This window comes from Bos taurus, chromosome 16, assembly GCF_002263795.3.
Source record: "Bos taurus isolate L1 Dominette 01449 registration number 42190680 breed Hereford chromosome 16, ARS-UCD2.0, whole genome shotgun sequence".
NCBI classification, from domain to species: domain Eukaryota; kingdom Metazoa; phylum Chordata; class Mammalia; order Artiodactyla; family Bovidae; genus Bos; species Bos taurus.
The window spans coordinates 65,644,868-65,658,017 of NC_037343.1; the positions used below are offsets into that span (position 1 = coordinate 65,644,868).

Genomic DNA, 13,150 nt, shown 5'->3' on the forward strand with positions numbered 1-13,150 from the left:
AATAGCTCCCTTACAGCATCTAAAATATCCTCCTTTTTGCCAGTAGAATGAAGATCTGGGTTTAAGAAACACTTCATGTGTGCTTGCTCAGTCGCTCAGTCATGTCCAACTCTTTGTGACTCTGTGGACTGTAACTCACCTGGCTGGATTTCCCAGACAGGAATACTGGAGTGGGTTGCCATTTCAGGGGATCTTCCTGACCCAGGGATGAAACCTGAGTCTCCTGAGTCTTCTGCATTGGCAGGTGGATTCTTTACCAATGAGCCTCTTGGGAAGCCCAATAAATACTTCATGGGGGTTTTTTAAGCTGTTTAGTTAATACATTCTCTCTTGAAAATGAAAAGGTCAGTCTACTAGGATTCTTGTCACTGTGCTTATTATCATGGTAATCATTCCTATATATGGTCAAAGAAGCAGTCAGAGGCTGTCATACTCCTCCCATTCATTACTAACGAGATCTTTTTCCAATTGAAATAATAACGTGCGAGTCTAATTAGAATAAAGCTCATTACAAACAGGCATGGCCATTAATGCCTCGATTGAGGCATTAATGAAATAAGCCGGGGGAGGAGACTTGAACCGCGCAGCTAATTATGTCTGCTTTTCTTCAGCATTACCTCAAAACTTGTTATAAATTGCTGTTGGGCTGTAAACGAAAATGCTGCTGAAACACTCCCTGGTTGAAGAGGCTCTGACACTTGCAGCCCCAAGGAAGAGGTGGGGGATTGGGGGGCATCTGCTCCTGGCCCACAGCCCTACAGGAGGAGGAGTGAACAGCAGCCCCTGGGGGTGTCCTGCGTTTCACTGTTCCACTCTTTTCCTGTCTCCTCCGCATCATCTTTGTTCTGGATTCTGGCTGGTAGTTCACACATGTTCAAGGTGTGGAATGCAGCTTTCATGGCCCTGTATTCTTGGTTCAAGGATGGAGCTTAAATGTCAAGATTCCCACAGAAACTTAGATTCAAAGTTGCTGCTAGATGGTGATACATGGGAAAATTTCTGTGGGAAAAGGCATTTGATGGACAGAGAATCAGGATGGCCCATTAAATTCTGCACCGCAATACAGCTGGGGCAATCGTGTTTCATTAATCAAGACGTTCTTTAGTGCCCAGAAAGCCAGACCATCCCCCAGTGCAGGGTAAGAGGCTTCCAAAGAAGGATGACTGAATCAAGGAACAGAAACTCAGTAAGCCCACGATTAGGAAGAGAGAGGAGGAAGATGAATCACGTAAAGGAAGCAGGCAGGAGGTAAGAGAGTTAACATAATGCACAGTCCAGAAACCTACGGAGGTTCCCAGTGTCCTTCAGAGGGGTATGGGGAGAGGAGGAGGAATTCTTCATTTGTCAGGTAGCCTGCTTTATGATGAGCTTAACAACGCATGTACTGTGCTATGCCCAATTGCTACAATCATGTCCAACTCTTTGCGACCCCATGGACTGTAGCCTGCCAGGCTCCTCTCTCCATGGAATTCTCCATGGACTGTAGCCCGCCAGGCTCCCCTGTCCATGGGATTCTCCAGGCAAGAATACTGGAGTGGGTTGCCATGCCCTCCTCCAGAGGATCTTCCCTACCGAAGAATCAAACCAGGGTCTCCTGCTCTGCAGGTGGATTCTTTACCACAGGAGCTTCCAGGGAAGTGTGCTTCCATATAAAAATAAGCCTTGTTAAAGCAAACTTCTCTGAACTGCACAAGGATTCCATTAACTGTTCAAAAAGACAAAGATGAGAGTGCAGTTCTCCTCGGTTCCCTTACTCTGCTGCTCTCCCCGGGTGCCCCTTCCCAGTGAACTCTTTTACTTTATCAGCAAGATAAAAAACAAAGATGAATAAGAGACGTGCTCTGTTCTGCACCCTGTAGTAAGGGAAACAAACATTTGGGCTACAATTACTATAAGGCGTGGTGGTGGGATGGAAGGACCACCGAGAGGGGAAAAGACCAAGTCTCCCTAGAGCTCTTACTTGATGATGTTGGAACATGATCATAAGACTCAGTAGCTAAGTGAAGGCGGGGGCTTCGCTCTCATACTCCCTCCTTCTCAGCCTTCTCTTGCTGTGCTGTGCTTAGTTGCTCAGTCGTGTCGGACTCTGCGACCACATGGACTGTAGCCCATCAGGCTTCTCTGTCCTTGGGGATTCTCCACACAAGAATACTGGAGTGGGTTGCCATTCCCTCCTCCAGGGGACCTTCCCAACCGAGGGATCGAACCCAGGTCTCCCGAACTGCAGGCAGACTCTTTACTGTCTGAGCCGCCAGGGAAGCCCTTTGGATTTTAGTAAATTTACCAAACTGTGTGACCATCAGTACAACTCAGTTTTAGAACATTTCCATCACATCAGCAAGATCCCTCCTGCCTGCTTACAGCCAGTCCCCTTTCCTACCTCCAGCCCCAGAGAACCAATCTGTATATATATTTTTTAAATGTATTTAGGTTTTATCATTGCTATTAATTAACAATAGCAATGATTGCTGTAATAAGGGTGTGAACAACTTTATGACTCATAATACATATTACAAACTACTTTCCAAAGCAGCCATACCATTTTACGAGACTGTAGAGTTGCATTTCATTGTATGCTCTCAAGAATTTTTAAGTAGTATCTAATTGTTTTCCTTTGTATTTTTTGATGACAGAAACAGACCATTTTTTTATTTGTGTGTTTACGGACTTTATTTGTTCTGTTTCCACTTTGTGCCCTTCCCTCTTACTGAGATCCTCTTAAGTTAATTTTTTATTGGTATGAGCTTCTCATATAACTTGTCATTTACATATTGTATGCTGCTGGTATTTTCCCCACTGAGGTTTGCCTTTTTATTTTATTCTTTTTTTTTTTGATATATGCAAAGGTTCATTTTTACATGATCAAATATGTCCATCTTTTTATTTTTCTTTGTGATCTTTGTCCGTGCCTTTGAGACTGAAGCTATTTCCCTCTCAAGAGCTCTGACAGCAGTTCAGTTTTATCTTCTGTTTTGTCTTGTTAAGAATTAACATTGTTTTTCTTGGAATCTGTCACTTCTGGTGACCTCCTTTGTCAAATACTTAATGCTTACCTATTTTAGGCTGTATTACTAGGATATCTGATTCTGTGCCAGTGATTTTTTTGATGGGTGCACTAAGAATGAGAAAACTGACACATATGCAAGAGAGGGAGACCTGGGAGGAAACCTTGTTATTCGCAGGTAACGGACCAGGGAATGCTATCAGTCTGGGAGGACCCAGCCTCCGGTTGCTAAGGCCCCAAGTCCACCATTCTGTGGGAATTACAGGGAGGCAGCATTTGGGCTCAGCTCTCAAACACTTTAACGGGCAGCTTGGGAAAGTATCTGACATATTCCAGTGAAAAAGAGGAGGCTCCCTGCCCATAATGTGGTCATTGGAGGTCTGTTCCATGTTAGGTGCGAGGTCAGAGAGGAAGACCTCCAGGTCCTCTTCCAACTGCAGAATCTCAGATCTCTCTAGATACTGTTCCTACTTTCATTTATTCAACAAATATTTATTGAGCATCTAATATGTCACTGGTGCTCATCTAAGCCCTGGGGATGCAGCAGTGCAGAAAACAGTTTCTGCCACTGGATACTTCTATTCAAGGGGAAGACAGTCAGTAAAGAAACAAATTCATATATTCATAATGTCAGGTAAAGATAGGTAATACAAGTAAAAATGAAGCAGAGTAAGGAGAGCTGTTTTATGTTACAAGCTCAGTGAAGACAATGAGGTGACATTTGAGCAGAGGTCTAAACAAAGCAGGGGCTTCCCTGATAGCTCAGTTGGTAAAGAATCTGCCTGCAATGCAGGAGACGCCGGTTCAATTCCCAGGTCAGGAAGATCCACTGGAGAAGGGATAGGCTACCCACTCCATTCTTGGGCTTCCCTTGTGGCTCAGCTGGTAAAGAATCTGCCTGCAGTGTGGGAGACCTGGGTTTGATCCCTGGGTTGGAAAGATCCCCTGGAGAAGGGAAAGGCTACCCACTCCAGTATTCTGGCCTGGAGAATTCCATGGACTGTATAGTCCATGGGGTTGCAAAGAGTCGGACATGAATGAGCAACTTTCACTAAACAAAGCAAAGTAACAGATGGGGTGAGGTCTGAGGGCAGGAGGAGTCAGCCAGAAAGGAGAAGGAAGGAATAGCATCCAGGCCCTGAGGCCCCACTTGTGTGAGGCCCTGAATGCAGAGAAGCGATCCAGCGGTGAGCCCAATTTCTCACATAGTCAGTTTACTAACAGTTGGATCTGCTGATCTCATTTTTCAGTATCATCATAAGAGCTATAATTTATTAATTCCCATGTGCCAAGCTTTGCTGATCACCTATGTGTGCTGCTGCTGCTGCTAAGTCGCTTCAGTTGTGTCCAACTCTGTGTGACCCCATAGACAGCAGCCCACCAGGCTCCCCCGTCCCTGGGATTCTCCAGGCAAGTACACTGGAGTGGGTTGCCATTTCCTTCTCCAATGCATGAAAGTGGAAAGTCAAAGTGAAGCCGCTCAGTCGTGTCCGACTCTTAGTGACCCCATGGACTGCAGCCTACCAGGCTCCTCCGTCCATGGGATTTTCCAGGCAAGAGTACTGGAGTGGGGTGCCATGTGTAATGACTGCTAAGTCTCACAACAGCACTGCAAGCTAGGTCCTCCTGTCCCCTTTTACATATGGGAAAACGAGCTCACTGCTTCCTCTTGGGAATTTTTATCTCGGTCCAGACTGCCCCACTGGGGAAGTGCTCAGTTCACAGCTGTCTGTTACATGCTCAGTGTGTACGGATTAGGCCAAATGCACACGTCTATAGAGAAATACTAGAGACTTTTGGGATAAACTCACACCGGAAACTTGACAGCCAGCCCTAGCCTATTTGCCTACTTAAGTTGAGGAGAAAAAGTACAGTAGGCATTTAGGAGGAATAATTCCTTTATTTGAAGTTGGTCTCTGAGCTGGGCCTCTTTAAACTAGCAGAATACAACATCATGAGAATGCCCTTTCCTTCACTACACTGTAATATTGCTAATTGTAAGCCTAGAACTTTCAACAAGTAGAAAATCCTTATCCTAGAACCTCAGAAATGTAGGAGTTGACATAAACTTCCGGTTTCCAAGAAAATCATGCAGACAATTGAAGAGGACATGGAAACTACACCAAGTAAGAGTGTGGTCAGGGAAAGTGTTAGTTGCTCAGTCGTGTCTGACTCTTTGCAACCTGTGGACTGTAGCCCACCAGGCTCCTCTGTCCATGGAATTCTGCAGGCAAGAATACTGGAGTGGGTAGCCATTACCTTCTGCACAGGATCCTCCCCATCCAGGGATCGAACCTGGGTCTCCCACACTTAAGGCAGATTCTTTACCATCTGAGCCGTGGTAGGCAAAATCTCCTTAAGATTTTTTTGAATCTGCACCACATGCCCCTCTGCTTTTTCAAACAACCCCTCCTTGTCAGCATCATCGTGAGTGTCCATTCTTCACGCTATGGGGGCCTCGTGGGGACCTGGCTGTCTGTAGCTTTCAGTGTATCCTTTGCACAAGGGCAGAACTGTGTCTACCAGCCCCTAATTCTGGCTGCATAAAGCATCTCTACAAAGACCTCCATTTTGCCATCCCTTTTAGGGGAAAGGCCATGCTTTGGGCTAAGAGAACTGCTGTGTAGCTCCCACACCCAGCTCACTCCTGCTTCCTGTCTTCAACAGCTGAAGGTTTTAAGGTTCTCTTTTTAGCACAGTTCTTTAAACTTTAAGTGAGACATGAAGTCACGCTACAGTAACAAGCTCCTCTCTTGCCCGGTAGAGCCGGTGTGCAGGTGGGGTCCCGCGTGATGCCGAGATGGGGCTGCCTCCGTAAGTTTTCTCAGGCTCCCCTTAAAATGACACTTGGCCATATGGGAGTGCTTACTCTCCATGTTTTTGATTTCCAAGTTTTCTATTCATAAAATAATTGGTTCTCAGAACTGCTGACAGGTGAAAATAACAAAAATAAAACTGATTTGAATTTAGTCATCCACTCACTACAGTCATTAACAAAAGAGGCAAGGATTAGCCCTGTGTTCTGGGCTTCGCTGAGATTTTCCCACAAGTAACAGCGCACAGGACTCCTACCTACTTTGCAGGGTTGGTGTGAATCACCAATGAAACAGTGTCTTCAAAGCAGCTGATGCAATTTTCTTTCTCCTTCTCATAGTCATAATAATAATTTCAGAGGAGCAAATGCTAGGAAAATGAAAGTTGCTGCTTGGGGTTGACACAGAGGGTTTACAGAGATTTGTCCCTTAAAAAGTGGGCATGTTCTTTTTTGTATACAATGATAGATTTTTTAAATTCTAAAGTGCTTTACAATTTTCAGAATTTCACATACATGATTTCATGTAATCTCATAATAATCCTTTTTTCCCCTACCCCTTAAAAGCGGGCACTTTCTTATGGCAACAGTAATCTTGGAGGGTCTGAAACACTCCCTCTGCATAATCCTGTAACTCATTTACAGAGTTGGAGACTGCTTTATCATTGAGTACCCTAGTTCATGTGAGTGTCTGTCTGTCTGTCTATCTATCATTGCATCCAAGTCCTTCCTTGTGGATGAGGTGTCCTCTGAACCCCACATTGGCCAGCTGGACCTTTGCTCTGATTGAGGCTTTGTAAGAAGGGAACGGACCTAGGTGTCTGTCATAGAAGCTTTATTGGAGCACATGGAGTTCTGGCCCATCTGGGGTGCAAGGCTGAGGTGGGGGGAGGGGTTCCCCGACACCTGGCGGATTACCATTTGTGATGACAGTTCACGCCCCCCATCAGCCACAGGAAAGGTGGTCCCTAATCTCCTGCCATGGCCTGAACAAACACGGGATTCAGCAGCAACAGTAGTAATAACAGAAGCAGCTGATAGTTATTGACCACCCGCTAGATACTATATTTTTCCCATTTGATCCTGATCACAACACAGTGAGACAGAGACCATGATTATCCCTAGAGTGTCGAGGCCTAGTGATGTGCCCAGTGTCATATAACAGTGTATGTGTCCACATACACATGGGGAGAGTCATCTTTCCTTCCCTAATAAAACCTCCATGGAAACTCCGCGAGTCCACATTTCCCCTCCACCCACCCAGCACCCACCCACAGGTCTGCTCTCTGACCCCGGTGAGTTGTTTCTGATAGATGTGGGTGTGTCCCATTTCCCACAATGGAGAATAAACCCCCCATGCTCCGGGTCCATGAGGACTCCCTAGCTCCCCATTGTGCGGCTCAGGGAGTGTCTCCGGGGTGGTCGAGGCCAACAGCAGCTGGCGTCTGCTGGGGCAGTGTCACCAGGGAGGGGTCGGGAAGAAGACTGCTGAGTGCACACTTTTGTCAGGATTGGTCACCCTGCCCAGGAGACATTTTCATACAGCAAGTAGAACAAGCCTAGAGATGGCACCAGGTTCAAAACCTCTGCCAGGAGCAAGGGTGAGAATCGGTAGTGTGATAGAAGAAGCCAAAAGTCTGCTCATTGGTGAATCATCCAACGAGAACAAGCCATCTGGGGCCAGTTAGCATGGGGACAGGCCACCCTCATGCTTTCACAGGCCCTGAAGACTTCATCATGTGGCAACATTTTACTTATCTAACACACGTGTATTTGTGTGTGACACATACAACATGTATAAAGTTATGTGCCAGGCAGGACTGAATCACTCTATTAACTCACTTAATCTTTAGCAGCCAGGTGAAGTTGGTACTGTTGTTATCTTTGTTTTACAAATGAGGAAAGTGAGATGCAGGGAGATAACGTACTCAGAGTTAATGTCACAAAGCCAGGATGACCACCCAGCCAAGTGGTACAGCCGTGCACTATGGTGATGCTGAAGTATTAAGAGAATGTGAGCTACTTCCCAAACAGATATTGTGACAAAGAAACAAGCCATGCATTTGAGAAATAGTTGTATGCAAACTTATTATTTTCTTTATGTTTTAGATACGTTTAGGAATAAGCCTATTTATTTAGACTTATTTAGAAATAAAAATTTTATTTTTTGTAGGTATTTAGAAAGTTTCATTTTTAAAGGAACTTGTTTCCCCCACAAACTGAAAAACGTAGTGTGTATTTAAAAAGAAAGAGGTTGGGACTTCCCTGGTGGTCCAGTGGTTAAGATTCTGAGTTCCCAATGCAGGGGGCGTGGGTTCAATCCTTAGTTAGGGAACTAAGATCATACATACCGCACAGTACAGCCAAAATAATAATAAGAATTTAATTTCATTAAAGAGCTCCATCTCTCCGCACTGCCGCTAAGCCAGTTGTTTTTGCCCCTGCCCCTAGCCATGGTCAAGCCCCACCCCCACGTGTTTCTCTAGGTCTAGGTCATGGGGAGGCTTGGATGAGAAGCACTTCAGACAGTCAGGACATGGCTCCCACTTCTGTTGAAAAGAAGACGTGGCCTATGGTCACTTATACAAAACCCTAAGATGTTAGCACAGGATGTTTGCAGAGACCAAACCCCAAATACCACCTATAAGAAAGTTAAAGATGTGTGCATGACCTGCCAAAGACTGGATGTTGTGTAAAAGCTTTATGACTTTAGAAAACTTCTGGCACTCTCTGGGCTTTGCTTTTCTCATCTGAGAAATGGGAGATGGGACCGTGCCTGACACCTAGGGCTGTGGTGGCAGAATAAGCCACCACAATACTACTTGGAAAGTGCCAAACACGGTACCCAACATGTACTTACGAAACCTGAGCATCGTGTGATGTTCACTGTTCACACCTCTGTAATCCAGGGGTCAAGGGCTAAGTCCTGTTGAGTCAGTATGATTGTCACTCCAGGAAATCAGAAACAACAAACAGAGACACAGACTGAAAGTAACTGGAACTTGGTCACATTAATAGCCTCTCTCAGGAGCCAAGGTCCGCGTCATCCTACATGTATCCTTCCCAACCTTGGTTACTGAGCCTCTTGTTCTTCGGGATACCCTTGTATCTTTCCAATACATTCCTCTTTTTTTTTTTTCTTAAAAATAAAGAAAGAAAGGAAGTGGTCAAAGATATAAATAGTATGGATACGTGACTTTATTCAAAACCCTTATCTGTGACACTGTGAGACAGGCAGGGCAGAGACTTGTTCCCATGCTCTGTGAGGGATTACAGATCACAAAACTGTGTGCTTTGACCAAGACAGTCAGTGACGGGACATGTGGAACTTAAATCCCGGACCTAACTGTGCCTTCATAGAGTATATACCCTGCTGGAGAGAGGATGATATATGTTCAAAAGTAACAACTGGATGTCGTTCTTAAGCCTCCAAGTAACCTGTTTTGTATAAGTTCTGGGCTTGGAGATGCAGCTGTGGAATGCTAGCAGCCTGGCCCTAGGAGAAAGGGTCTTGTTCACGGTTCACTTTGTTTTCTCCTCTTCGTGACAAAATGGTCTCCTGAATGGATCATCCATTTGGTGATTATGTGGTGAAAGGCTGAGTCTTGTCTGTGCCTAGAATAATATAAATCCTTACCAATACAAAGTGAAGTGAATGAAAGTGAAAGTAGCTCAGTCATATCCAACTCTTTGCAACCTCATGGACTATACAGGCCACAGAATCCTCCAGGCCAGAATACTGGAGTGGGTATCCTATCCCTTCTCCAGGGGATCTTCCCAACCCAGGGATCCAACCCAGGTCTCCCACACTGCAGGCAGATTCTTAACCAGCTGAGCCACAACAGAAGCCCAAGAATACTGGAGTGGGTATCCTATCCCTTCTCCAAGGGATCTTCCCAACCCAGGAATCAAACCAGGGTCTCCTGCATTGCAGGTGGATTCTTTACCAACTGAGCTATCAGGAAAGCCCTACCAATACAAAACAAAAGCTTATTAGAAGCTTGGTAAAACTTCAAAGCGACGATGTATATACAGTTTACAAGTTGGTCAATGTGTATTTATGACTTACATACCTGGTGCCCAGCAGTCACTGATGGAGCCTGGGTTTCACTGCAGGGAGACAGAAACTGAGAAGATGGACTGCAGGTAACCATCTCAAGCTCTGCTTTGAATTTCTCATTCACATCTTATTCTTTTCTTTTCCTCTCAAGGGTCGAGATTATTGTTCGGAAGAAGAAGACATCACATAGCACCAATCCTACCAGTCAAACCGGGAGCTACTACTGTGTAAATAGGTTACACCCCAGTTGAAATCTTTGCAAAGGTTGGTTCTCTTCAGCGAACAGCACTATAGCAAAAGAAGATCGTTCCATATCGTATGCCCCATTAAATTACAGTGTTTCTTAATGAACTTGCAAAGGAATATTGCTAAAAACAAACAAAAACTGTTATCGAACTTTCTTTGTTGCTGCTAGTTAAAACTTGTTGCAACTTTTCACTTCTCTCAGTGTCCAGGTCTGCAGCAAAATTCTGCAATTTCACCTTAAAGATACTGTTGGTTTTACAGATGCTCTCCAACCTATTTTCTAAAAGACGAGGTAGTGGTGAACTCAGATATCCAACTTCTGTTCTAGACTGGTTCCGCTTCTAAGACAAGCGCCTCCTTCCCCCTCCCTCCTCCCTGCCTCCCCCAGCAGTCCAGAGCCTTGCTTCTCACTGGCAGTGTTGTGCTTTGGAGATGGGATGGTTGCTATGGCAAGCCTAGTTTCTCTGCTGAGAAGAAGTAGAGATGCTATTATCAATTCAAAGCATGTCGTGACATGACTCCTGGAAGTGACATAGGAGCGAGCAGCAGGTGGTTTCATTTCCTGGGTCTCTTAATCAAAGATCAAGCTTGCAACATCAGTTTTGCTCAGATGCAGACGGAAGTGTGATCACAATCATTTTGAATCCCTCTTGCCCACTTTTTTTTTCTAAGAAAATAAACATTTTACTGTTTTTATGTATCCTTGTCTTCTCCCATTCATCCAGCTCAGTGTTTTATGATGATCCTGGGTGAGGAAGCTGAGTCCTCCTAGCAATGGCACCTTAATGGCTCCCTACCATCCCATGTACAACCCACCACGCAAGTGCAGTGCTGGCAGTGGTCAGAGGTGATGAGGGGGACACCCCACAGCTCGTTAGGAGGGCCTGAAACCACCCCGTTCCCTTTCACTTTGTCAGCAAATAAACCACCCTACTTCCTAATCCTCTCCCTTCAAGATGTCACGTGAGCCTTGCCACTTCCATTCTCTTGTTGGCAGCACCGGATGGTGCAGTGAAAAGCGTTTGCCGCCTGGAACATGTAGTATTCCATTGACACTGGTGATGATTTCCAGAGATGCGAAAGCCAAAGCCCCGGGCCGTAGTGGGGAACGTGAACTGTGGGTTTGGTAGAGTTTATTTTTCCATATTCTATGAAGAGAATGATCTCTTCTCAAAGACAGAAGTAATATTTTTAACACATGTTGTCACAAGTAAATAGCAATCAAAAGGAGAAAATAACTTTTGTATTTTTTTAACACGTCCGATAGCTTTGACGAGCGTTCTCTTTGTTACTTCTGGGGGAGGGCACCCTGTTCATTGCCACGCCAGCAGTCCAGGTTTGGATTTGTTCCACACACACAGACACACACACACAAATACAACACATAAAAAGCACTGTATGTTTCTCTTTGTGGGGTTATGAACACAAAGGGCCTCACTATAGGCCCTCCTATAGGGCCTCTACTGCCCTCCGAAGGTGGGTAGTTAATACGTTCTGGGCGGTCAGGAGGTTACCTGCCACTGAATAGACTAGGAAGCTTAGTGTGGTCTCGCTGTGAAGATGAGCCTTGACTTGAAAATCCATCCGTATAGCTGATGGCACCACTAATGTGTCCAGGGAGAAGTTCCTTATCTCCTTTTGGACCCAGCAGCACACACCAAACATAAGGGGAAGGAAACTCAGTCAGGCCCTAGAGAAAACGGACTCAAACGTTAGCAACAAAAGCCCTTCCTTCTTTCAGCCAGCAGCGGCAGCTATTTTGGGGAGCAGCTGTGGTTGTTACATAAACAGAGACGCAGCCAAAATTTCAGGCTTTTTATCCTGCTTCAAGCAGAAAAAAATGCAGAGAGAGTTCAAGTCGCCTAGGGTTTTACATCCCCTCCCTTTGTATGGTTTTTTTGGCCAAGTGACTAAAATAGTTTTCCTCAACTGTAAACGAACTGCTGAGCCCCACCTCAAACTTGTGCACCGGAGACTTGGTCACTGTTCCGAGAATGACCTTTTCCCGAGATCCCTTGCTCTTATCAAGCAAGAACGAAGCAGACACAGAACGCCTTCCATGGGGTGTCTCAGATAGCGTCTTCCCAGAAAACCACCACCTTCAACCGAGATAAAACATGCTCACGTCGTTTTTCTTAGGGTCACGTTTAACATTTTGACACGACACACACATACACAGAACCACGTGTCCCTTGGAATCTGATTTTTGAGGGTTTCAAGTGTCGTTTCCGTGAACCAGTGGCTGTTCACCTGGGTTCTGTCCTCCGGGTTTAACACTGGCTACCTCGCTGATGTGCAAAAGTCATTTCACCTGCAGACACGCGTGGTACACTTAGATCTGAGAAACGGGGCGGCCGAGCCGGTTAGCATGAAATGCTTGATTATGTTAGCAACACTCAAAACTGTCTGTTTTCCATTTGTCGGCTTTAATCATAAAATTGTCAAGTGATTTGTGTTTGTATTTGATTTTTTTATGCCTTCTGAAAAGGTCTAACGCAAAAACCTGTTGCCTTTCTCCCCCCTGCCCCGTGTATGTGAACGTTAAGCACACTGTCTCAGATACAATGAAAAAATAATCTGGAAGCTAGTGCTTCTGCTGGCTGTTATCTCTGAGGCCTCAGGGAGATGGAGGGAGGGAGGGAGGGAAAGGGGCTGGCGGAGGGAGGTAGAAAAAGGATGAGAGATGGACCCAGGAGCATTTAGGACAGAGCAGGTCGAGGGAATGGCCATGGGCCGGGTGCGATGCAGGATCCAGCTGATGAGCGGCCAGCGGGCAGGGCGGACTGTCGGCAAGATTTACTGCGGGATTACTCACGCCTTGTGTGCTCTGAGTTGTCGAATTGTACAAGTTCAGCAGTCTGTGTGTATCTTTCTTTTGGTTGGCGGAGATTTGGGATCACGGAGTACTGCTGTCATAATTGAATGCGTGTTTGTTACTGTCTGAGAAGCTTAAAAAGAGGTTTTTTAACCTCAGTGATGCCTCCGAGCCCCGGGCTGGAGCGCAGGGCGGTGTTATGGTCTATTTAGG

The 13,150-nt window shown here is 45.5% G+C and overlaps 1 protein-coding gene across 3 annotated transcripts in view; it reads left to right on the forward strand.

Annotated features, from left to right (window-relative positions):
- Nucleotides 1-10,822, forward strand: part of C16H1orf21 (chromosome 16 C1orf21 homolog) — a 242,347-nt gene extending 231,525 nt beyond the window's left edge. For 2 of the 3 annotated variants that reach the window (XM_024976541.2, XM_024976540.2), the window contains one exon: nucleotides 10,028-10,822. In XM_024976541.2, the coding sequence (XP_024832309.1) occupies nucleotides 10,028-10,066 (39 nt within the window). In that variant the 3' untranslated portion in view covers nucleotides 10,067-10,822. The remainder of the gene's footprint in view (nucleotides 1-10,027) is intronic. The other variant, NM_001081547.1, reaches the window with a different exon arrangement.
- The last annotated feature ends 2,328 nt before the right edge of the window (nucleotides 10,823-13,150 follow it).